Consider the following 26,547-nt stretch of genomic DNA (forward strand, 5'->3'; position numbering starts at 1 on the left):
GGTTCTTCCCTAGGAAAAGGAGTCAGGCAGTGTCAGGAAATGTAAATGAATGTGGGCTAATAGAGTGTTAAAAAGGCAGAATATGAAGTAATAGGGAAGCCTCCCCAGAGGTCTAGAAAAATCAGGAACTGGAAATTAGCTGAATAGATTTTTGACGGCTAAGAATGTCAGTTGCCTGTCAGTGAGAATACAATGAAATGTGAAGCAATTGGGGTGAGGCGAGGAGACTCCATCACTGTCACCAGTGGAAAGCATTTTTACACAGTCAGTTTCCTGGTGCACAGTCCCATAAGTGATTAGAAAGAGTCGGAAATGGGGCGAGCTTGAGTCAAGCTCCGCTTGCAAACAGAAGCTTGAGAGCTTCAGTGACTGCTATTGACTCAGTGGTGAGAAGTGTGAAAGACCAAAGAGGACCTTGTGGTCTCGCATGGGGATGCATCACTGCATGGGAAAAAGTTAATCTGAAATAGGCTGTTCGCATTATTGCCACTGCTAGACAGCTAGACTGGTGACAGGGAGTGGCCGCTGAGACTATATAACACATGAGAGACCTACATTGGCTCTCAGTACGTTTCTGAGCACAATTCAAAATGTTGGTGCTGACCTTTAAAGCCCTAAACAGCCTTGGTCCTGTATACAGTGGTGCCTCGCAAGACAAAATTAATTCGTTCCACGAATTAATTTTTCGTCTTGCGATTTTTTCGTCTTGCGAAGCACGGACTTTGGAAAAGCTTCAAAAATCACCAAAGTCTTCAAAAACCTCAAAAAAGGCTACCACACTGCGTGATATAAGTTGCTTCTCGAAGTGCATGCACGGTTTTAAGAAAAAGGAAACAAACTTGCAAGACAAAGGAAACAAACTTGCAAGACGTTTTCGTCTTGCGAAGCAAGCCCATAGGGAAATCCGTCTTGCAAAGCAACTCAAAAAACGAAAAACTCTTTCGTTTTGTGAGTTTTTCGTCTTTCGAGGCATTCGTCTTGCGAGGTACCAGTGTACCTGAAGGAGCATCTCCATCCCTGTTGTTCAGCCCAAACACTGAGGTCCAGCGCTGAGGGTCCCCTCCCTCCCTGCTGTGGTTCCGTCCCTGCAAGAAGTGAGGTTACAGGAAATCCAGGCAGAGGGCCTTCTCGGTAGTGGCACCAACCCTGTGGAACGCCCTCCCATCAGATGTCAAGGAAATAAACAACTACCTGACTTTTTGAAGTATAGGGAAGTTTTTAATGTTTGATGTTTTATCGTGTTTTTAATATTCTGTTGGGAGCCGCCCAAATCCAGCCAGATGGGCAGAGTATAAATAATATGTTGTTGTTATATTATATAGACAAACATGCAGGGGTTGTTCACTCAATCACTTTGCATGACCCAATCAGTTTGTTTTTATTGCGTTGGTTAGTTGCTTTTCTAAAGAATGTAACTCAAAGCGATTTTCAGTGAACCAATTATAAATGACGATAAAAACCTAAGAGTGCAACAGTTCAAATAAAATACTAGAAAGCACTGCAAATCCCACCCAGCTAAGAGGCTGGGTTCTTCAGGCTGGGTATCCTTCAGTTCAAAGTCTTAAAGGTGCAGGGTGGGGGAAGAGAAATCTTTGCTTCATGCGTAAAACTAAACAAGGATGGTGTCAGGCGTATCTCTTTGGGGAGAGCATTCCACTTGTGTTACCAACCTCCAAACCCCCTGTGGAGGGTGCACCGAAAGAAGGGCCTCAGATGATGATCGCAAGGCTCAGGGTGGTTCATAAGGTAAGGAAAGTTTATCCTTTCCTTCATTCACTGGTGTATCTGCATATCATGTTGAAACAATTTAGCAGTGTGAACTGGCACGAGTTCTATTCTGTTCAATGTATCACGGCATGCGTTCATGCCAAGTTCAGTCTGCCCGGGAACTTGGACCTGTGCAGAAGTGTGCATACCTTTTCCTCGTGCCATTTGTCTTAACATTTGTCACGACGGTGCCCTGTTGGGCTTCTTCGCATCCGCGTGTGGTTATCTTAAGAGATCTTTCTTTGATTTTCACCTCCAGCTTCTCAAAAGTGAAATAAGGCGATTGGAAAGGAACCAAGAGCGAGAGAAATCTGTTGCTAATCTGGAATATCTGAAGAATGTTCTGCTCCAGTTTATATTCCTAAAATCGGGCAGTGAAAGAGAGAGGCTTCTGCCAGTCATTGACACCATGCTGCAGTTGAGTCCAGAAGAAAAAGGAAGGCTAGTTGCGATAGCTCAAGGTACATGAAGCTTTTATTTTCATTTTGCTACTGGTGTTATCAGAGAAAGGGAAGTGGGACAGTTGCTGTTGGTGGTGAGCTTTGCAGCAAGACAGAAATTGAGAGAAATCTGGCTCTCTTCCCGTCTGCAAGAGTCAGAACTGCAAGGACAGAGAGTGGCTTTCTACAGTTTAAACTCCCAACATCTAAGAAACAAGTTACCAGTGACAATTTTAATGTAAACTATAACATGTAACTATAAAATCTATGAGTCATTTTTCTTCCCAGAGCAGGGTGTTTTGGGGGGGAGGGGGGTGCATGTTCAGCAATGTGCTGAACACAACTTTTGATCTGAAAATAATGCTAACATGGCTATACTATACATGGCTGAGTTGGTAGAACATGAGACTCTTAATCTCAGGGTTATGGGGTTGATTCCTGCATTCCCTTCCAACTCTACAATTCTGTGATTCTGCAGCTATGATTCTGTCATTCCTAGATCCTGCAAGAAAGTGTTCCATGGCCAATTCTTGCTTAACTATACTTTTTGTATGGGTAGCTTCTGACTCAAGTCAGGTTCAATATCCACATTTTAAGGCACAATTAATATACTGGCCATTTGGATCATGCTTTTAGTTGTGCGATTGAAAACCTGTATTGGCTCGTATTTAAAGGATTGATGTGTGTTTTTCTTTCTTAAGGTGAGGAAGAGAGCACATCGCAACCTTCAGGCTGGGCGTCGTACTTGCACAGCTGGTCAGGACTGCGATAAGACTGTGATAAGACTTCTCGTTTGTTCAAACGTTCAGAGTTTGCAATTGCACTGGGAAGAATCTCAACACTGAAGAATGAAGCATATATATGTGTAGCCCCAGGATAGCTTGTGTCGTTTTCTCTTTTGGCCATTTCAAGCAGGTAACTTGATTTTTGACTAAGAATTGTAGAAGACATGTGGACAACGAATTCTGCTTTCAGGTTTGGGTCCCCTTTACCGCCTTTGGCTACAGGTATGCGAGGTCTTGTACATCTGTTAAGCTCTCCAATCTGAAAGAGCTATTCCACATTTGTGTGTATGTGTATGTGTGTCTGTCTGGAGCTGCCGTCTCCCATCACTTGGAGAAATACCTTATGTACACTTGAACTCTGGTTTGGGGTGTCCAACTTCAGCAGACATCTTCATTTTTTATTTATCCGGAAAAATGCACTATACAAGTTGGTGAGTATCAGTAAGACTCAAGTTCACAGGTCTGACTATGTGTTTTCCAGTTTTGTTGTTCAAATCGCCACCTCCTTATGACCAGCAGCATCAGAAGCATGCTTTTTCTCGTCAAAGTACTTTAAGACATAGCTTATGAATTGCTTATGTCTTTCAAAAGGAAAGAGGGGCATACAGAAATAATTTTTAAAAAATATCTGGCTGTCTGCCCTACATTCAATTTATTCAATTCTAGGAATCTTGCCAAACTCATTTAGTGATTTCTCAAGCTTAATAAGGTAATATCTAGTGTTCGGGATTTTGCTGTGTGTCATATACCCTCTTGAATTGTGCATTAAAATCATTAGCTAATGAGCATCAAGAACAAGACGCTTTAGAAAGTGACATTTCAAAAACGAAACAGAAAAAAACTTCGTTAAATTAAGAGATTGGGAAATGCATTGTACTGATTCTTAAGTAGCCGCTGACGTCGATGATTATGCTACTCACAAATTTACTGAAGGGAAGATCCTAAAATAGGATTGAGTTTGATGAAGGTTGTGAATTCTAAATATAATTGTCAGTGGTCATCAAAGATGAGGGCTCTCTGGAAAGGGTCAGGTCTGTGTAATTTCTAGCTAGGCTGCTCTTCCAAGGAAAGATGCATTTTTACCACTTAATACTTCACGTTGCCTTGTACATCTGCTTAACACAATTCTAGAAGCAGAACAATTACTTTCTAAAACTAGTCTCAGTAATTGTGAGAATTCGGGTAACTTGTCCTCCCGCAGTGTTCCTACCCTTCTTTTATTGCCTTTTTTTTTTGGCCTTCAAATAATTTCAGCTACCACTGAAAACAAGGTTTCTTACAGAACAGCCATGCCAATCTTTGGGGTCCATTTCTTGGTATGTGAGCCCTGCTTCATTATTCATCTGCTCAACCGTCCACTATATGCTACAAGTCCAGTTATTCCCTCTGCTACTAATAAGTGAGAGATGATTTGTGACTTAACTGTGGAAGGAGGTCTGGAGAAGGTTGCTGCATAAGTTTGTCTAAGTTCGTTTCAAACTGCTTTGATGTGTGTGCGATGCGTTCAATATTCATTGATTATGTGCCAACTCATTCAGGCGCTACAAAGAATAGAAGCAGCTGACTTCTTAAGGTAGCTAGCTGCTTCTCTCTCAAGTGTAACTGAAGTTAAAAGAAGACTTCCCGTTTTGTATTCCAGCCTACACAAAGGGAAATGTGAAGGGGCTGTGTGTGTGGACAAAAGACCCATCCATATTTCAGTTTGTTGAGCCAAGATATGGTTGCCCAAATGTTGTTATGTTCTGTAAAGATAGTAACAGGCATTTTCAGACATAGGAGTAAAACAGATGAATGCACCTGTTCTTAAAGGGTAATATGAGAACACAGTTACTCTGCTTAGCTTAAGATATTTTACCACCTACACTGACTACCATCTTTAATGCAGAAAGCAGTTCGACGGCCAGCTCCGTTGTTAGGTATATGAAACACTTGAACTGTTTCTCACCAATAATTACACATAGTTTTCATTCACTATGGCTAATTAGAAATACCTTTGCACAGCTTTAGTAACAGTCTGTTTTCAGAGCACAGCCATGCCTTAATTTTTTTACGTTTTAAATCTGTGGACGTTAATTTATTTCACTGCAGCAGTGTAAGTGGTACATCATTTCCCCCCTAATGTGAGCTCCTACAGCGATAGTTAAGAGTTGGATGTCTTGTTTTATGTTCTGCCATGTACGTTCAGATATTTAAACTGAGCAGGAAATTGTTCCTGCACTTTCTTCACCGTTTTCACATTAGCTTGACTGAATGCTCGCTACTGATTGCAGGTAGGAATACGTTTTCAATGTCATTAACAGCTGTGACAAAACACTTTTCCTCATTTTTGAAGTCATTTGAAATTCTGTTTTTATTGTTTCAGACTGTGAATAAATTATGCATATAGTTCATTATTTTTGAAAATTTCAATTGTATATTAATTAAAATGCTATACTCATGAATGTAACATACTGTTTTCCTGCTCTCAATGTATCACTGTAACCTTTTGCTACAAAGAAAGATTGTGGAGGGTGAACGCTGATTAAAATAGGAATTACAAAACATGACTTTTCAGTGTAAATGTGTGTAGTGATTGTGTTTTTATAACCCTTATACAGTCGTACCTTGGTTTTTGAACAGAATGCGTTCCGGAAGTCCATTTGACTTCCGAAATGTTCAGAAACCAAGGCGCGGCTTCCAATTGGCTGCAGGTGCCTCGGAAGCCGCATCGGACATTCAGCTTCCAAGGAAAAGTTTGCAAACCTGAACACCTACTTCCGGGTTTGTGAAGTTTGAGTTCCAAGTTGTTCTTGAACTAAGCTGTTCGAAAAACAAGGTACAGTGGTACCTCGGGTTAAGAACTTAATTCATTCTGGAGGTCCATTCTTAACCTGAAACTGTTCTTAACCTGAAGCACCACTTTAGCTAATGGGGCCTCCCGCTGCTTCTGCACCGCCACCACACAATTTCTGTTCCCATCCTGAAGCAAAGTTCTTAACTTGAAGCACTATTTCTGGGTTAGCGGAGTCTGTAACCTGAAGTGTCTGTAACCTGAAGCGTCTGTAACCCGAGGTACCACTGTACGACTGTATTTAAAGCCACTTCAATAGAGAGGCGGGAATTAAAATTACATATTAAATGCAACTTTTTCCTATTCCATTGTATTTCCTCTATGGCTAACTAGCAACATTCCTACATCATCTTCAGTAATAGTTACACTTCTAAAGCAAGATGTGGGAAATCTCTGGTCCTCTAAATGTTGTTTGTTACAGTTAATTTGGCTGCTGGTACTTCTGGGTCATTCTACACATCTGTGTGTTCTGTTCTTCCTGCTGCATGTGAGGAGGAAGCTATCCTTTACCTTCAAAAAAACCTTCAAAAGAGAATAAATATCACATGTTAAGTCAATGAGTCGTGTATCTAAACAAGATTTATTGCACGTTCTGGGTTCTTGCCTAGAATATATGAATATTTGCAAAAAGATTCCAGAACGACATCCTGATCCAGCAAGGAAACAAAATATTTTCATTGATGAAGGATGAAAGAAATTATGCATAACCTGCTGGTCCTAGATGGCTGCAATATCACTGAGGCTATCCTATAAACACTTATCTGAGAGTCCAATTAACCTCAGTAGTGCTTGCTTCTAGATATACATAGATATTGTATACAGAGCTCACCAGTGTTGAAGCAATGATTCTTCAACATCAACTTTGCTGGACTGGTCATGTTATGTGGATGCCTGATTATCGTCTTCTAAAGCAACTACTCCATTCTGAACTTAAAAATGGAAAGCGTAATGCTGGTGGTCAACAAAAAAGGTTTAACGACTGTCTCAAGGCAAATCTAAAAAAAAAATGTAGTATAAACACTGGCAACTGGGAAACACTGGCCTGCAAGTGCTCCAATTGGGGAACAGCCTTTACCAAAGGTGTCATGGGATTTGAAGACACTCTAACTCAGGACGAAAGGGAGAAACGTGCTAAGAGGAAGGCATGCTTGGCAAATCCACACCGTGTACAATTCCTGCCCGGAAACCAATGTCCCCACTGTGGAAGGACATGTGGATCCAGAATTGGCCTCCACAGTCACTTACGGACTCAGTGTTAAAACCGTGTTTATGGAAGACAATCTTACTCAGCTATGAGTGATGGCCAAAGAAGATACTGCATTGTTGGCTGTGAGTGGGAGATAGCTGCCAAAAAGGCAGCTCCTGGGTACATTAGGTGTAGCTCAGTTGGTAGAGCTTGAGGCTCACTCTCATGGTTGTAGGTTCAAGCCTCACGTTGGGCAAAAGATTCCTCCATTGCAGGGGGTTGGAGTAGATGATCCCAGTGGTCCCTTACAATTCCATGAATTCAGCTACAGCCATGGAAGTATTATAATCTTATATAAGGCACCAATGAGGCTTTCACTGGAATGCTGTCTCTAGTTTCTAGTCACCAGCTATAAATCCAGAGTACAGCAGATGCAAAGAATATCAACTAGTGACTGCAGGAGCAGATAACTCATGAATGTTCAGAGCCTAAAAAGGATTAGCTTTGTAGCTAAGAGGGAATGTAGCATTTCTACAGTTAGATCAGAGGATATAAACCCAGTAAAGGACAAGACTTGTTTGACTTGGGAGACAGTTGGGTACATAATGGTTTCAGGACAAAGATGACTTTATGAAATGAGCGTTTTCTGCTCTGGTGTTTCAGTGGTGAGCCATTGGGTGGAGGTTTCCTACACAATTTATTCTGAATTCATACCCAACACCGGAACATTGGAGGCTGCCATCACGGGACAACTGCATAGCATTTATTTTTGCTTCCTGTACCAGTTTGCTGCCTTGAATAAATACTCTTAAAGCAAAAGTACTACATTGGAATAACAAAAGTGGTTTTTTTGAGTACAGTTGTACCTCGGGCTAAGAACTTAATTCGTTCCGGAGGTCCGTTCTTAACCTGAAACTGTTCTTAACCTGAGACACCACTTTAGCTAATGGGGCCTCCTGCTGCCGCCAGAGCACGATTTCTGTTCTCATCCTGAAGCAAAGTTCTTAACCCGAGGTACTATTTCTGGGTTAGCAGAGTCTTTAACCTGAAGCATCTGTAACCCGAGGTACCACCGTTTGAGGAATTTGCTGTGCTTTATAGAACATGGTCAGCAAGATAGTAATGTGATTATTTAGACACTAACCCAGCATTTAAAACAATTTGTTTGAAAATGCAAGTACAGATGGGGGGGGGGGGGGAAACAGAGGAATATTTAATTACCAGGCTACTTTGGAGGATTCAATTTTCTGGGTAAACACATAATTTGAATGCATAGATCTTGGACTCTGGCATGATAAATCACATCTCTTATGTTCTGGCTATTTCTTAAGCCAGCTGGCTGAATTCAATACATAAGGTCGGTCTCTAATAAGGATCAGACAGAACCTTGGCAATGAATCAAAAAGGAAGTCAAACAGATCACTGACATAACTCTTGTCAATATACTAAATGTAATCTTGCCCTATTTTTGTACAGCCCATGATAATAAATCATTCTTCAGTACATAGCTTTTATGAGAGCTATTTTTGGGAACTTGCAGATGAGTCTGTCTGAAGAAATCAGCTGGTACATATACAATGAGAGACATTACACTAAATGTAAATAATGGCATGTCGAAATTTATAGCTAATTCTCTGGAGGTTTAGGTGCTGTTTTCATGCTTTACAAGGTTTTGCAGGAACCAGAAATGTACCAAATACATGCTAGAAATTTTTCCATATGATTAAAAAACTCTTTAAAATCAACGAGTGTGTCAGTATTATAGAAATGGGATGTGGCTCATGCTCCAAATAAAATGGTTTTTTTCAAAGAAATATTGGAATTGTATATTTGTGGGGATGGGAGAAAATAATTTCTTCCCTCACCCTTTCAGGTTGGATTTTAATTTAAGCTGCAAAAGAGTTGAGGTGTCAAGACCAAAAAAAGAGAAAGCAGACAGCTACACAATGGATATTGCTCCCAATCTGATTTTTTAAAAAAACTGTCAGGGGAAATTCTTAAAACTTTATTCATAAGAAGAACTTGGGACCTATTTCTGCTACAACTCTCCTAGAAAACCTGCCTCAATCACTTTTTATCAAATAGCATTTTTGTTACTGGGTTTTCCTATGTCTGTTTCTGTTCCTCTCTGTACTTGTGTAACTGTTAGGCAAAGGACCCCTGGATGGTTAAGTCCAGTCAAAAGTGACTACAGGGTGCGGCGCTCATCTCACTTTTCAGACCAAGGAAGCCATTTGTCCACAGACAGCTTTCCAGGTCATGTGGCCAGCATGACTAAACCACTACTGGTGCAACGGGACACCGTGACAAATGCCAGAGCGCACGGAAACACCGTTTACCTTCCCGTCACAGCGGTACCTATTTATCTACTTGCGCTGGTGTGCTTTCAAACTGCTAGGTTGGCAGGAGCTGGGATAGAGCAACAGTGGGGATTCGAACCGCCAGCCTTCCAATCGGCAAGCCCAAGAGGCTCAGTGTAACTGTTTGAACCTACCATTTCAACTCTGTATCTGCACCAGAAATCTGAAGACTTCAGTGGCACCTGCATTCACTACATTACTCCTTGTAACTTTTATCTGTGTGTCAAGATCATTAGTTTTGAACCCTGATAGTTTTATCGTGTATTTTGTATTTCTCATGTTGCATTTTTCTGTTGTGAACCACCCTGGGCTCTTCAGGCAAATTTAATGAATAATAATAAAAACAAAAATAAGTTGTGCCATCAGCCTCCCCCGGTATAGCTCCCTTCGCGGACGAGTGGCTTGGTTTCAGCTGAACCTTGCATAAACGCTAAGCATGAGTGAGCCAAGATCTCAGGCCTAGCCTAGCCTGTGCATGCCCTACTAGGAGGCACAGAAGGCTCCCATTGCACCACCCATCGCACAGGCATGCAATTGGCACGCTTCTGGTGCAGCAGGGAAACTCCATGTGTGGTGCAGCTCCCAGAGGCTGGTGGGAAATAGCCCTCGGGGTCCTGTTGTTTGTGTACCAGTCTCTGCATGCAGGACAGTCATGCACACGGAGGGTACAAAAGTTTTAACTTGTAAATAATGCACACAGGAGCCTTTTGTGTGTTTGCACAGAGGAAAGCGAAACCTATCTAATATGCTGGTCCTATTTTAAAGATTAACAAGTTCATGTGGCCAGCATGACTAAGCCGCTTCTGGCGAACCAGAGCAGTGCACGGAAACACCGTTTACCTTCCCACTGGAGCGGTACCTATTTATCTACTTGCACTGCGTACTTTCGAACTGCTAGGTTGGCAGGAACAGGGACCGAGCAACGGGAGCTCACCCCGTCGCGGGGATTCGAACCGGCGACCTTCTGATTGGCAAGTCCTAGGCTCTGTGGTTTAACCCACAGTGCCACCCGCGTCCATGACCCGGAAGCTGTACACCTGTTCCCTCGGCCAATAAAGCGAGATGAGCGCCGCAACCCCAGAGTCGGCCACGACTGGACCTAATGGTCAGGGGTCCCTTTACCTTTAGACGAATAGGTGCAAAACCCAGTAGAGGGGAAAGAAAGGTTGGGAGGGGGAAGAACTTCACCCTCCTCGCCTTATGCTGAATGTCTCACATTTTGACCCTGCCACCACCCGTCTTTGTTCTTTGGTGCCATCTCCATCATCTGTTCTCCTGAACAGAACTGGTGACAGCCTGTATCTTTATACTTTGCCTGGCATCTCCTCTTATTGCCCCAAATATTAGCTAAATTTGACCATTTACGAAATCAAGAATTCATAGAGCTATTAAGGAGACGTGCTGGCTATGGGATATGGTGGAAGCCCTAATGTGCTTGCTGGTGGGACACCACTGTTGGTGCATCTGCTGTGTTGGTGAAAATGTGTCGATGGGATGGCCAAAGTGGGGAGCGCATGATGCAGGAAGGCTTGCTGGGTTGCAACTTGGGAGAACACAAAATACTCTCAAAATACTCCATGCTGCCTGTTTCCTGTCTGTTGTTGTGGCTGAGTGGATAGGGAATTGCTCTGTATAGTATATGCCGTGTGGGTTTGAGTCCTGGGTGCTTCCTCTCTCCTCCTCGTCACATGGCTGTTCTTTGGGCAGGCATGCAAAAGGTGAAAGAGGCCATTTCCTCCTTTTCCCTTGAGACTGGAACTTGTATCTCCTGCTTCCCAACCCTAGCCTTGTTTACACAGCAAAAAAAGCATTACGGATTCTGACAAGCAAACTGCCTAAATCACTGCAAAGGCTGGTTTAGGAAGCTGTGAATGCATTTACAGTATCCCCAAACTAAGAAAAGCAAATTTCTTTTGTGTTCTGGGAAAATGCAATTCTTCCTCCAGAGAGCAAATTCATTATCGTTGCAATTTCTATGCAGTAAGCATCTTATAGTGATCTGGATTCTTTCCAGCTGCTGGACTGGATCGTTCTTGTTTTTTAATTTTTTTAATATTGTTCTTGTTTTGATGTGGTTTAAGTATGGATTTTATGTTTTTATATTTCTGTATCCTACCACCAACAATTTAATGTACTAAATGAAGGGGAAAAAACGTAAAACATTTTGTTGCAGGAGTCATGCATATCCATTTGACATTACCATGTGATTAGAGTGATGAGTGATTCAACTCCCTGAACAGATATCTTTCAGCATTTTTTGACAGGGCGTCTGACTTTCCAAATTGTGCCAGGAAGTTTTCAGGCTCTGCAATCAGTGCTGCGTATTTTATATTAATCTTGCTAAAAGCTTCATTTTCAGTAAAAATGTGAGCATTTACCAGAACACTACACAGTTCAGGTCCAAGTTTTAATATGGGATACAAATGAATAAAACATGCGGGAATTTCAACAAGAGGTTCCCCATTCAATTTGAAACCATATTAGACCCTGCTTAGCTTTGCAAATGTACAGCAGTTTTATAGCTGCACTACTAGTTGCAAAACATACACAGGTCATCCACTATTTATCCTCCCAATATTTTAAAAAATGCAAAAATGATTATGTAAAAAAATATTATGAGACCCACTGTTTCTTGCTTACACTGTTTTGCAATCTCTTTCTTAGCAAAGTCACAAAACAAATAAGAGTCGTACCTTGGATCCTGAACGCCTTGCGAGTTGAACGTTTTGGCTTCTGAACGCTGCAAACCCGGAAGTGAGTGTTCCAGTTTGCAAATGTTCTTTGGAACCTGAATGTCCAACTGGGCGTCCACGGCTTCCGGTCGGCTGCAAGAGCTTCCTGCAGCCAATTGAAAGCTGTGCCTTGGTTTCCGAATGTTTTGGAAGCCGAACTAACTTCCGGAATGGATTCCATTTGACTTCCGAGGTACCACTGTACTAAAGAAAAAGAAGCTCCTTGGCCTTCGGAAAATAGCTCTGCATGTTCTAAACCAATACATGCTCTTGAAAAGCTAATGCTACCACATAGGGATGCTTTTGAAGCAGTCTTGACTCCTCCCACATCTGTTATATGCTAGTCAGACTTCTTAACAACAGATGGAGTAAGAGATTTCCTTCTAGGGCCGACATTCTGGCATTCCAATTAGTCACAAGGTTTTTTGGGTAGGACACACAAGGGGGATCTCTTTGCTGTAGCTACACATTTGGATTAGGACTGGCTGAGTGGTGCAGAGAGCCAATTCGCCGGACGAGACTGACAAAAAGTCTTCTGTAAATCCAAGCATAAAATGTGGAGGGGACAGGAAAGAGCACGTGGCTTTGAGATTTTGAGAACAATTTTTTAAAACTGCATTACGTTTTCAGAAGGTGGGCTGGAGCTCAGGAATCCAGCCTCCACTGGGGTCAAGCCTGTCACAGTTAACAGGTCCAAAACCCAAAAAAAGTCCAGAATGAATGTGTGAATAATCTGGGCAAGCAACTGCCAGAACATCTGCTTTCTTTGAAACACAGCTAAGAGGTAGGAAATGTGAACTGTAAAAGCAGTGGCGGGGGGGGGGGGTCATTCTCCAAGGACTAGAGCAGTGGTTCCCAAACTTTTTGGGCCACTGCCCCCCGGTTCCATAAACCCTATAAAACACATTATTCAGAGTAGCGGTTTCCATTACCCACTAAGGAAGATAACAACAGAATAAAACTCAAAATAATAACAATGAATAATTGCACATTTACTCAAAAGCCACTTAAAATAATTTAGTTTAATTCAAAAAGGGGTACTCTCATTTTGACTCAAGAAAACCACCATTTTATAGTTCAAAAAGGGAAAAATAAATACAGTAAATGGACAAAAGTACAAAGCTTCACAAAATGTTTAGGGGTATGTGTCCCCCCAGACAAAAGCACTGGTTTAATTAAGTCAACAAAACTGATGAGCTGTCTAGTGATACCAGCTTTTCATAGTTTGGTAGTCATTTACATCTCCAGCGCCCCCTTGCCTTGCCCCCCTAGGTTATCCCACCCCCCACAAGAGATAGTACCGCCCACTTTGGGAAACACTGGACTAGAGAATTGATGGTCACAAGGGGAGGCTACAGAACGGGGGTCAAGCAGTTGAGGAAACGGTGCCCTTGAATTGAGAGTCCTGAGAAAAAAGTAGGGAGCGGGGGAGATTAGGACCAACCAACCCATGACGCAGGGGGAGTCACAGGGGCAGCGCGATGCCCATGTAGATACCCCCCCCCCGCGCGCGCGCTTTGTTTCTGATTTCAATTCCCCCTCACCTTTTCTTCCCTGGCAGGGAGCCATTCTGGGGTCCGCCTCAGGTGCCCCAATATATTGGGCCGGCCCTGAGGGGCGAGCAAAGTAAGGCGACGGGATTGTCCTCCTCAGCGCTAGCCTACCTTTTTGTGTGTGGCCCTTTTCCAAAGCCATTCACCTCCCCCGTTTCTAAAAACTTATGGACCACACGGCGACTTCCAGCTGTTGCCCGTTGGGCGGTGCGCTCGCTTTTATATATATATACTGTATATTAAAAAAGCACACTGCTCAAAAGGGGGGTCGCGTTGCAAAAGAAACTGGGCTTTTGGAATCGGAGCCCCTGGAGAGCCGGAAGCCCTGGGAAGTGGGGCCGAGCGAGCCCGCCCGCGACGCGCACCTCTCCCTCGACTTCCCCGCGGAGGGGGCTGGAGCAAAGGGTGCTTGGGCCGGTGACGCGCCATTGCCGCCGCCGCCGCCGCCCTGGCTCCCTCCCTTTCCCCCCGCGTGGCCTTCCTGTGCTGCCTTGCGGGGGCGGCCCCGCCTGCAGCTGCTGCTGCTGCGCGGCACTCGCCTGCGAGAAGGAGGCAAGGAGTGGAGAGGAGGCGCGGCGCGGCGCGCTTTCTGCGGGGCTCGCTCGGGGACTCCCCAGCCTCCTCGCCACCGCCGCGATGTTGGGGGTGGCGGCCGGCGTGACGAACAGGTAAGCCGCCGCTGACAGCCAGCGAGCTCGTTCCCCATTCATTGCTGCAAAAGGACTCGGCTGGGGGGGGGCTCCGTGCGCCGCCCTGCCCCGTCTCCTTCCCGCTCTGCCTCCTGCCTCCTCTCCCCGAACAACTTCCCCGCAGGCGGGCAAAAGGCATCCCCGCAGGCAGGCAGGCAGGAAGCCGGGGATGAGCCCGCCGCGCCCTCCTGCAGCGGCGGCGGCGGCGTCGAGAGCGGGACTGTGCGCTCTCTCCCGAGGGCGCGCCGAGGTTGCGGTGGCGGCGGGCTGGCGGGCGGGCGGGCGCGATTGAAGGGACGGGAACTGGTCGAGGGGGGAGGGGGAGCCACGCGGGAAGAGATGCGGGGTGGGGTGGAGAAGAGGGGCTGCCTGGGAAAGAAGCCGCATCTGGAAGGGAGCAGGGAAGAGAGTTCTGTTTTGTTTCTGGGCGCAAGGGATCATGGAGGAATGGCGGGATGTTGCAAAGCGGGGCTGGCAGGACTTTTCCGCGCCGCAGTTGCAGGCGAGCTAGGCGGGGGGGGGGGGGGGGAGAGACGCTTTTGCATTCGAAGAAGGAGCCTCCCGTCGGTCGCACGGGGCGGAGCGGGGACTTTCTCAAGTTGAAAAGCAGTGAATAAGGAGTTCGGTTAAGGTAGCCTTATCCTGGGAAGTGAGGCGAGGCGTTTCTGGGCTTGTTCTCCCCTCTCCCAATTCTGCACGGATTGCAAGGCGACATCATTGAAGGCAGCCTTATTGGCTCAGGATTTTATCTAGGTTAAGTGTCGAATTAATATGTTTAATTTCATAATGTGAAGATCTAAGGATGTTAATGTGTAAGTTAAATTTTGTAAGAACTGTGATTTGGAAAACCGTTAAAAGGACATGCATGGAAATTCAACCAAGGGGAAGCGAGGAAGTCACTTAACAATGTTAACAAGTGTAATTTTCAATAAGGCTATGATTTATGTTTGTTTGTCTTACGTGTTTGTTTGTTTGTTTGTTTGTTTATAATGTTGTGAAAACCAATAAAAAAATTGGGGGGGGGGGGAACACATTGAAGGCAGCCTTGCAAGCAACTCCCTTAGAACAAGGACTAGCCTGCAGAACTTTCTATCTGCTCACCTAAGCTGGGTGATGATGGTTGGCTTCTCAAGTGATTAGACTTGGAGCAAAGGAAGAAAGGAGGACATCTGACGTGAGGACATTCCATCACAGACCTTCAGATTAGGGTTGGTGAACAACTGCACACTCATAGCTTATCTTGGTGCTTTACACGTTTACCTTAAATGATACATATATTTTTCCAAATGCACACTTGTGACACCAAAAGAAGAAGTCCCAACTGCTTAGGTGTACACCTAGCCTTGAAGGGTGCCTCAAATAGTGTGCACCTCCCTCATAGATAATCTACTTCTAATATTTTTATTTTATTTCTTACATTAAATGTTACCCATCCTGCCAAATTCCATTGGCTGTTTATCTAGACAATAAAATACAAGTAAACAGCCAAAAACACTTGCAAAAATGGACATAAAACTTTCCCTGCTTTCCAGTTAGTGTGGAGGCAGCTCCTTTTCAGGCAAGTGACTATTTACAAGCCTATTTTTCTGCATGTTGCTGCTAATAAGTGGAGCGTTTCACAAAGGGCTTTCTTGTGGAACTGTGGCATCTATTCCTTGAAATGTTCTGAAACAAGTGGGGTCTGTTGGAACTTGTGGGAAAGTTCATGGCTCAGTTGCTCTTTAAAATAAGGTCATCCTCACCCAGCAGACAGAGACTTCTGACAGTTGGTTCCCATTCCGCTGCTTCACATTTTGTGTAGCGCTCATGTTTGCAGTGGGCACACTGTGAGAAACATTGGTGCTCCCTGCTGCAAATGCCCACTGGATATTCTTAAAACATTTGTATGTCGTGGCCCAATCAGGTCTCCTAAGCACCTGCTACCCAGGTTGCCTTGTCTTAATAGTTTTCCATCGTGAAAGTGTGTATGACCCGTCTCCTTTTCCTCGCGAAGTTTACACTTCTGGAAGAAGCTGAAAGGATTGCATACTTTGTGCATTTCTGGATTCCAAAGTTCCCAGGATACTAAGTAACAGCATTTCCTCTTCTGCAGATGTCATCTGGTCAGGATACTTTCCCATAACATCTGTTCCCGCAAATAATAATAATAACCACAGCTGCCTGTGGTGCGTGAGGAAACTCTAGACTGCATGGATAGGGTGTGAAAAGTAGCCTGAAGTTTTCAATTCCCACTTTTGCCATTGCCCTACGCACATGCTCCGGGATTATCACTGGGTTGTTGCTGGTAAAGATTATTACAAAGTGCATTCTGTCTTGGTTCTGGCCTGCAGGGCATAATCCAAGATTCTAATTCTTGGATCCTACCAAATTCTAAACATCTTTGGCCTCCTCTCCTAGGGGCCATAATCAGGGACACCAAAAAGTCTTAAAAGATTGGGGAATCAGTCCATAAACACATAATTACATGTGAAAATATGTACCTATAGATGCAGAGTTAGAATTTAAATGTCAAAGGAGGCAAGCCAATCAATTTCCAGTCCAAATCAGTACGGTTCAATTGTTAAATTAGTTTGCAACCTACCGCAGGTCAGCCCAAATCAGTAACCTTCCATTGAAACCCTCAGTTCATTTCCTAACAGATCTTACTCCAAATCAGTTGGCCTTCAGCCATCCCCATTCATTACTCTTCAGATATAGTTACCTTATATTAACTTATACCTTCAAATTAATACCCTATTAGTAACCCCAATTCAACTTCCCTCAATTCCGTTTCACTCAAATATATTATGTTAACTATATTGTCAGGTGATCCTTTTCCTGTTGCTTACTGAGGTTGAAATCAAACTTTGTGGCAAAGGAATGCCCCTCAAAGCACCAATAATCAGCTGATGCTTCGGTCATATGAAGCCCCTTGAAAAGTGCTCTGCAAGACCCAGTGACCACCTGACACATTAACCCCTTGCTCTTGTAATGCTGTGTGGTTCAGGTGCATAACGGGGAGTTCTGCTGTGAAGGAGACAGGGGTGGGGAGTATGCAAATTCCATAGTCTTCTCTTGATCTCTTAGCTGGTCAAAATATTGCCCTTTTTATTTTGGTAATAGCCTACTGAATGGGAGACGCTGACTCCAGGGGCAATAATCTCAGTTTTGTAACCCCAGAAGCTTGCTGTGGAATCAGAACATTTACTGAAAGGAGAAAGACAGGATATTCCCAAATATTGTCCTTGGGAAATATTGGTGGACTAACTTGGTTCATTTTCAGAGTGTGAATGACCACTGTATTTGGTATTGGCAAGACATTTCCATCCTAGTCAAATTGCTTTCTCTGGACATGAGAGCTTCTTTCATTGCTGGAAAGATCAGTTACTCCTGCTATTGCATAGCACATCTACCATAGCAATTTTTTTTTTGCTCTGTTGGTGACTGATCCAACATCTTGGATGTGCCAAGATGAGTAAGCTAGATTGCTTTTTGGTCCTCTAACATAGGGAGCTGCCTCAGATTCACATAATTGTAGAGATGGAAGGGACCATAAGGATCATCTAGCTGCCCAAACTCCTACAATGCAGGAATATTTTGCCCAACGTGGGGCTCGAACACACAACCCGAAGAGTCTCATCATGTACCAACTGAACTATCCTAGCCATCTTAGCCACCTTATATGGAGTCACACCACTGGTCCATCTTGCTCAGTGTTGTCAGTACTGACTGGCAGCTGCTCTCCAGGGTTTCGGACAGCAGGCTCTCCCAGACCCCTTGCCTGGAGATGTTGAGCATTGAATCTGGGGGCCTTCTGCATGCAAGTAGATGCTTTATATTACTAATCTTTAGTCATATCCCTGTAATCCCTGGTGGAATTGCATTTGTGCAAGTGTGAGTACAATGGTGCTATACCGGCGCTGTGTAAGCATTCCTATAAAGTGATAATAGTAAAGGTTAATCAGCCAGAGCCTGGGACACAGTGATTCATTCATACTCTCCTGCAGCTTGGGCCAGCATTCTAAATTGCATCCTTCACTACTGGTAGAAGCTTGCTTTCTTGTGAGGAGAAAAATCTGGCGTACGGGTACTGTGCACATGTTTTGAATGTGAATTGATTTGTTTAGAAATCGCTGTCCCTTGAACTGTCCACTCGAGTCCAGGCTCACTTCTGTTTCTCTCCCTTTAGAGTTAGATCGACTCATATGGGGTGGGGGAGAGAGACTGTAGCACAAACCTATAGGAGTTCTTGGCCCAATAAGCTAAACGCACTAGCTTTGTGTGGCTCACCTGGTAAAGCAGGGGTGGGGAAACCAATTTCAGCCTGAGGGCCACATTGCCCTCTGGGCAGCCTTACAGGGGCCACGTGCCAGGTCCAAGGGCAAAAGTGGGTGAATTGTATCTTTGTACAGGAGGCGAGTTTCTACGCAAAGTCACATGCCCCTCAGCACAGTGGGTCAGTACATCTTGCTGTTAACCAGAAGGTTGGTGGTTCAAGCCCAACCAGGGATGCCTGTGGGCAGGATTCCTTCACTGCAGGGGGTTGGACTAGATGATCCTTGAGGTACCTCCCAACCTTACAGTTCCTCTATGATTCTAAGTCATATTCTGTCTGTAGGATTTCAGAGGATGAGCTTCACTTGTGCAGACCGGTTACGTGTGATGTGTTCAGAATCCTGTGCAAAAATGTTCTTTGGTAAACACTCAGAACAGGCTATAATAAAGATATCTCAAAGAAGGGAGATTGCGTGCCGCTTTGTCTAACATGCAGTTGACAGGAATTGCATGTATGTTTGCCAGTTGCCAAGCCTTTCGCCTCAGTTCTTTGTCGGTTGTTTGTTTCACTTGAATTGAAAGTTGGAGGCAGCGTAGGATGCCTCAAAGTGTGCAGCCAGCTTCAATCCACCAGGGTCATGTTGGGACCGTGAGAATGAATGTAAAGGGGGGGGGGATTCCTTGTCACTGATGTTGGAACTAAACATTTATCCCCCACTCCCCTCCCCAATTGGAGAACAGGCCAGTCCTCATGAATACAGTGGCTGTGAATTCAGTCAATGTGAACTCAATGGGTGGGAGAGCTGTTGTCCATTTACTGGAAAAAATAGAAGCTGTGATTTTATTTTATTTTGAAAAATGGAACTTGGAATATCTTCTAAGGAATTGCCTTTGCAGAGCTGTAGTTCCTGGCCAGTTCAGATGGCAACACCTGAAAGTTGGCTGTTCTATGTTTGGATATGAGATGATATGGCCAATTTACATGGTAATTTACCTGAGTGGGTGGCATCTGAAGCTGCTGTCACAACTTTGGCTACCCTGGCCCTGAGGCAACATGCAGACCATTAAATATAGTACAGTTGTACCTCGGGTTAAGTACTTAATTCCTTCTGGAGGTCCGTTCTTAACCTGAAACTGTTCTTAACCTGAAGCACCACTTTAGATAATGGGGCCTCCCGCTGCTGCTGCTGCCGCACCACCAGAGCACAATTTCTGTTCTCGTCCTGAAGCAAAGTTCTTAACCTGAGATACTATTTCTGGGTTAGCGGAGTCTGTAACCTGAAGCGTATGTAACCCGAGGTACCACTGTATACAGTTCTCCTATCCAAATCAGTGCATATAGGGTGAAGGCAAGAAAATAACATTCCAAAATAATGAGTTCTATAGAATCTTCATGAATAACACATATATTGCGATTTTCCTGTCATAGCTTCAACACTTACGTGTCATCATCCCCTGCGCCCAATGGATCTTGTCTGTTTTTATGAATTACAGTCATACCTTGGATCCCGAAAGCCTTGCGAGTCAAATGGTTTGACTCTCGAACGCCGCAAACCTGGAAGTGAGTGTTCCAGTTTACGAACATTCTTTGGAAGCCGAACGTCCGATGTGACTTCCGATTGGCTTCAGGAGCTTCCTGCAGCCAATCGGAAGCCGTGCCTTGGTTTCCAAAAATTTTGGAAGTCAAACGGACTTCCGGAAAGGATTATGTTCGACTTCCGAGGTACCACTGTACTTTGATTAGACTCTAAACTTACATGTTTTTGATCTGTTATCATTGAGATATTTATAGATGAACAGCCGTTTTCTGGTGATCGCAATTCTCAAAAGTACCTTTGGCAGGGAAGGTATTTGTCTAGTACCTTTCCTAGGCATGGAGAACCTTAACACTGATTCAGATGTTGATTATTGACGAAGTAAGAATCCCCATGGCAGTGAACCAAGTCAGTTAAAGTGTTTGTGGGATAGCATATTTGAATGCATCTTTGTGAATGGGTAAGGTTAGCACATCAAAGGAGAAAGCTGGACCGAAAGCTTTTCTACCTTGGTGGCTTAAGTTCATGCACACAAAGAGATTTTAATGTGCAGTGCCTTCACACTTGCAATCCTAACATGCGTGTTGGAGATGGTGAAGTCCGATGCCCATGTTTCATTGCTCGCTCCCTGGAACCGACTGTTGCTTAAAACCTTCCCTGCAAAAAACCATTGCACTTTTCTTAAATGCAGTGTTACTACATTGCCTAATTGGAAGGATGAAATATGGAGTCTCAGTCAGAAAATCTAACCCTGAGACGTCCCAAAATCGAAAAATCTAGAACTGTAAGTCAAATACAAAGGCTAGCTCATCATTGCTGAGTTGTGGTATGCAGCACTGGAGAATAGGTAAATAATGAATTTGAGGTTAGACGTAGCCAAAAGGAAGCCAGTAATAAAACAGTCTAATTGGTAACACATGGCACCCACATACTTGAGAGTTTTCCAGTTCTGATGCACAGCTATATTGGACCTATAGTAGATAATTGAGACTCCATTTTCCTCAGTATGGAAGATCGCTAAGCATTTCGTATGGATCTATTGTGTAGTAAATATATGAAGAATTGCTGTGCCTCAGCCAATATAGCTATTGTGTTGGAAGGACACCAAAGTAAGAGAAACTTCCAGAGCAGTTGAGAAGGATATCCCTGCATGTTAGAAGAGCAAATATTAACACTGAAGTCTTGTTGATAGTTACCTTAGCTGCAGCCACTATTGTTTTAAATGATGAAGTGGAAGTTCTTTATTTTGGGCTTGAAAAAGGATTTGTGAGTAGTGAAGCGTTAGCTAAGATTGGATCTCTGCAACCTGGCATTTGCAGAGGAATTTGTTTTAAAACAGCACTTACATTCTTTATGTGCTTGTGCTTCGTTTCTTGATTACCTCATGCTTGTCTGGTTTACACCATTTATGGTGACTATTGGAAAGCAGTTGCAATACTTGTTTGCAGCCTACTGATGGGAGGGTGTGTGGGTGGGTGTGTTGCACACAGCTGGTGGGCAGAGATTGTATGCACTCATCCCTTGTTAGTCTTGCTTCTTCTCTCTTTGCTGTGTCCCTGACTGATGATCTCTGGATTGTAAACTCCTTGGGGCAGGGATCCACCTCCCTTCATGTAAGTTGAAAATAGCATTGCCAATGGCCAAATGAATGGGATGTTCCCATACTGCACTCCCAGCTTGTTGGAAGTCAGTTTGGGGAAAGGGGAGAGAAATAGATTCGGCCTTTATGTCTGTAAGACCAGGCTTGCCACTTGCTTGCCCCCTTGAACAGCAGTTTAGCTATACAGTGGTACCTCGGGTTAAGTACTTAATTCATTCTGGAGGTCCGTTCTTAACCTGAAACTGTTCTTAACCTGAAGCACCACTTTAGCTAATGGGGCCTCCCGCTGCTGCCGCGCCACCGCAGCATGATTTCTGTTCTCATCCTGAAGCAAAGTTCTTAACCCGAGGTACTATTTCTGGGTTAGCGGAGTCTGTAACCTGAAGCGTATGTAACCTGAAGCATACGTAACCTGAGGTACCACTATACGCAGGGATACAATGTTACCTCCATTTTAATTGAATTGTACTTGCACGAGGGTGTTGGGGAGATCAATATATTGTTGTTACCACTCAGAAGATGGATAAACATTGTGACTGAGAGCTTCCCCTTTGTGTTTGTGGTGCTCTTGGGAACACTTTTGCCGTTCACGCAGACACATTACCATACACTTAAAGCTAAGCTGAGATCCGGGAAGAACAGTACTTTGTTCAAGGCTCAAGCTGCGTGGTGATGTTTTTTTAAGATGCTTTAAATTTTTTTTATTTCTGTTAGGCTTACCCACTCCCCCTCCTCCCCATGAGCTCTAAAGTTTGTAGAGTGTATTGTCAGAAGAGTGCTGAGTACTGTGCTGAGAAAATGTTGCCGAGAAACCTCCTTCCTTAACTCATGTTAAACAGTTTGTGATTTTAGTGCCAATCTGTAGAGCTGGAACAATTCACTCCAGTTCATTCCAGCATATTTGCCTCCTGTATTCAAGATTTAACTGTGTACAGTACTCAGATGCACTTAATCTGTGTTCAGGACCATATCCAAGATCCTTTTTAAAGGTAAAGGTAAAGGTACCCCTGCCCGTACGGGCCAGTCGTGACCGACTCTGGGGTTGCGCGCCCATCTCGCTTAAGAGGCCGGGGGCCAGCGCTGTCCGGAGACACTTCCGGGTCACGTGGCCAGCGTGACGAAGCTGCAGCTGGTGAGCCAGCACCAGCGCAGCACACGGAAACGCCGTTTACCTTCCCGCTATAAAGCGGTCCCTATTTATCTACTTGCACTTAAGAGTGCTTTCGAACTGCTAGGTGGGCAGGAGCTGGGACCGAACGACGGGAGCTCACCCCGCCGCGGCGATTCGAACCGCCGACCATACGATCGGCAAGTCCTAGGCGCTGAGGTTTTACCCACAGCGCCACCCGCGTCCCTCCAAGATCCTTTTTACCAGTTTGTTAAGTGAGAAACCTGGTTAGTTTTAACCAGATCACAGCTAATGTAAGAACTGATGTGCTGCTTAACTGTAGCTAAGGCAGGAACAGTGAATTCACTCCGGTAAGGGGACGGACTGTGGGGAGGACACAGACAAATTCAGTGTTTTATTTCCAGTTTCTTATTCAGAATTAAGAGATTAGCCACTGTGTTCCTGTGCTGGCCATTACAGTAGTGGATCAATAGGTTGTGGGGTTTTTTTGGTGCTATAGCCTTTTTTAAAAATGCAAATTGTTCTTAAGATATATTGAAAAGCTAGGTAGTCATAAAGAACTTCCTTTTGAAAATTTAACTCGGTGTTCATGAGTCGCTGTGCAAAACTTGTTCCTTTCTAGTCTGCTGCGATTTCTCCTATCGCCCAAACACGCAGCAACAAAACAGGAACTTCTTAGCTGCAGGCCTTGCTCATTTTCAGCTCTTAAACCTCATGCAAATAGTTGATGTGGCAGCATCTCAGCATGGCGTGGCTTGTGACTAATGGGGGCGAGGTGATGGTGGACCTTTTGGAAGTAGATCTGTCCTTTGCTAGGGTGGTGCTAGTTGTTATGGGTCTTCAGTGTTTTTATGTTTTAAAAGGGGAAGTACAAGAAACATTCTCTGCCCTAGAACCCATTAGTGCAGGAATGAGTTATGCTTACTTAGTGATAAGAGATACCTTCTGCACTCACAGAGGCAATATCTTTTTGTTATTACTTGTTTCATAGCTGAAGTGGTAGCCCTGTGTCAAGACTATACCACTTCAGCCTGCTTGAATGCTTCTCCGTGCAACAAGAATTGCACACAGCGAAAGCTAAGCTAGAGCTCTTCTTCCTAACACCTAGTTTTCTCTGGAAGATTTTCCATTTTTGAATGTGCGCTCAGTCAATGTGAACTCTTGCCTGAAGTGGTATAGCCCAGATACATCTTCACCTTGATGAAAACCAAGCTGGAGAGAGGTTTGGGGAATATGCCTAGCCTTAAGAACTAGAGAGTTTGCAGCACATGAAGCTGGAAACTATGTTTTGATCTCCTGATCTCCACAATGGCTTTTGCCGCCGGTGTGGTGTTAGTTGCTGCTTAACTCTACTTTTATTGGAGACATTCTGTCTTCTGACTGCGAGGAAAGCTGTTTCATATTTAAATATAAGGATTCTAAGAACATGTTGTCTTTCTCCACCCTCTTCATTCAAGAATGCCTTCCATTGCTACTGTCCAGGGGCTGCTGCTAATACAATGCCAAAAAGAAGGGCGCAACAAAATAGGACCACTCCTTCCTTTTTCTGTTGGTTGTTCTTAAGTATTCCTCTTCAGCAAATTCCAGAGTGGGTGTTCCCTTCAGGAATGGGGTTTTTCTCTTCCAGTACTAGAAGTGATTTTTATACAGTGCCAACAGCCCTGGCTGCCTTCTGAAACACATGGCTGCCCTGAAAGTGATCATGGGCCATGCTAGTAGGAGCAAACAGACTCATGGCTGACTGCCTTTAATTTCCAAATTCCAGACTATGTGATAACGATATAAACAGATTTTGTTTGCTGCTGCTATTCGGCGTCAGGTGTGGGTGTCAGGTGCTTCTCTTTTAAAACAAATAAATCACATGAAGCCATCTGGCATTGTAGTTTTTGCACAAGGCTCCCCAGAATGACTTGCTGTGAAAATTCTAATTCTTGGCCTTTGGTGATAGCATCATTCCACAGAAACTGGACCTCTCAGGAGCTTGCGAGATGAAGCTCAGAGTTGCTAATAAGCTTAGCCTCATTGCATGCACACCCTGCAAGCAGACAAGATACCCTCCTGTATCTGAGCAAAGAGCCTAACACTCATGTTTTCATCCTGCATTGTTGCGGGACAGGGGGGATTCCATTTGGATGAACCTAAGTTTTCATTTCATCCATTTATCTTGGGCCTGCACAATGTACCAGCCCGCCAGCAAAATATGGCAGCCCACCAGGGTCTTTCCTGTTTATACTATCTGCCTAGGGCTGCGAAAAGCAGCTGGTATAATATCGTAATACTCTGGGGATAGTTTGCATTTGACCTGGCAGGTTGCAAGTCTGCAGGCCTGATTTATCTGCCTGCAGCTCATCCTAAGGATTATCTCCTTGGAAGACACTTTGCAATCCTTCCAGATGTCCTCATAGCCCTTCTCCACTGCCCAGAGGTGCCACGTCACTTTGAAAACAAGTCATCTTTTGATTTTGACAAAAAGAATGTTAGTTTACATGACGGAGCTGGGAAAGGTAGTTTTGGCTTAAGTATCCCTTCAGGGATGCGGGTGGCGCTGTGGGTTAAACCACAGAGCCTAGGACTTGCCGATCAGAAGGTCGGCGGTTCGAATCCCCGCGATGAGTGAGCTCCCGTTGCTCGGTCCCTGCTTCTGCCAACCTAGCAGTTTGAAAGCACGTCAAAGTGCAAGTAGATAAATAGGTACCGCTCCGGCGGGAAGGTAAACGGTGTTTCCGTGCACTGCTCTGGTTCGCCAGAAGCGGCTTAGTCATGCTGGCCACATGACCCGGAAGCTGTACACTGGCTCCCTCGGCCAGTAAAGCGAGATGAGCACTGCAACCCCAGAGTCATCCGTGACTGGACCTAATGGTCAGGGGTCCCTTTACCTTAGCCTTTATCCCTTCATCACTCCCCTTTTTTAGAAACAGATGCTGACAGCTCCTTCTCTTCATCTCCCAACCAGGAAAGTTGCTATGCAGAGCGTCAGACTACTTTACTGCTTTTAGACAAATGTGCACTGTCAGTTGAATATAATTTGAAAGAAATCCAAGCTACCAAATTGCTGCTTGGGTTACTGCCATGGTTTTTTTAATCTCTACCTGCCTGTCTTGGAAGTACAAAGACAACACTGACCGCAAAAGAGGTGGTATCTTCTTAGGAGGTCAACCACTGTAAAACTTTTCTTGCATTTTTGTAGCAGCTGCTGAAGATGTCTCCTGCATCTATGCCCATTTCAAATCTGTTTGTTAATTCCCTTCCTTTTCAGGCTTTATCCTGCTCTCTTTCTTTTGATCGGTTGCTTTGTTGTTCATATTTTTGCTACTTGGTGGCAGTGCAGGCCTCAGCTTTGGAAAGCTTTCGTGATTTCTCTTGCTGGAGCTGATGGCTGAAGAGTGCAGAAGGAATTGGTCCTCTGCATCGATGTTTGCAGTGCTGTGTAATGCAGCATTATAAAGGATACAGTGGTGCCCCGCAAGACGAACGCCTCGCAAGACGGAAAACCCGCTAGACGAAAGGGTTTTCCGTTTTGGAGGCGCTTCGCAAAACGAATTTCCCTATGGGCTTGCTTCGCAAGACGAAAATGTCTTGCGAGTTCCTGCGGGGTTTTTCCCCTTTTCCTAAGCCGCTAAGCTGCTTATCAGCTGATCCGCTGATAAGCCGCTTAACAGCTGATCGCTAAAAGCCGCTAAACCGCTA

General features: G+C 44.4%; 2 protein-coding genes across 4 annotated transcripts in view; both read left to right on the forward strand.

Moving 5' to 3' along the window:
• The window catches only part of GCC2 (GRIP and coiled-coil domain containing 2), a 30,427-nt gene extending 26,823 nt beyond the window's left edge, over positions 1-3,604 (forward strand). Inside the window, exons 22-23 of the mRNA XM_079972420.1 lie at positions 2,027-2,228; positions 2,909-3,604. Coding sequence (XP_079828546.1) covers positions 2,027-2,228; positions 2,909-2,979 — 273 coding nt within the window. The 3' untranslated portion in view covers positions 2,980-3,604. The remainder of the gene's footprint in view (positions 1-2,026; positions 2,229-2,908) is intronic.
• Positions 3,605-13,425: 9,821 nt separating this feature from the next.
• Positions 13,426-26,547, forward strand: part of LIMS1 (LIM zinc finger domain containing 1) — a 74,078-nt gene continuing 60,956 nt past the window's right edge. Inside the window, exon 1 of one of the 3 annotated variants that reach the window (XR_013837862.1) lies at positions 13,426-14,321. Coding sequence is in view for 1 of the 3 variants with exons in the window: in XM_079972859.1 (XP_079828985.1) it covers positions 14,290-14,321 (32 nt within the window). In the remaining 2 variants the exon portion in view is untranslated. The remainder of the gene's footprint in view (positions 14,322-26,547) is intronic. The other 2 variants (XR_013837863.1, XM_079972859.1) reach the window with 2 other exon arrangements.

Source organism: Podarcis cretensis, assembly GCF_951804945.1.
Source record: "Podarcis cretensis genome assembly, chromosome: 4".
Classification (NCBI taxonomy): Eukaryota; Metazoa; Chordata; class Lepidosauria; order Squamata; family Lacertidae; genus Podarcis; species Podarcis cretensis.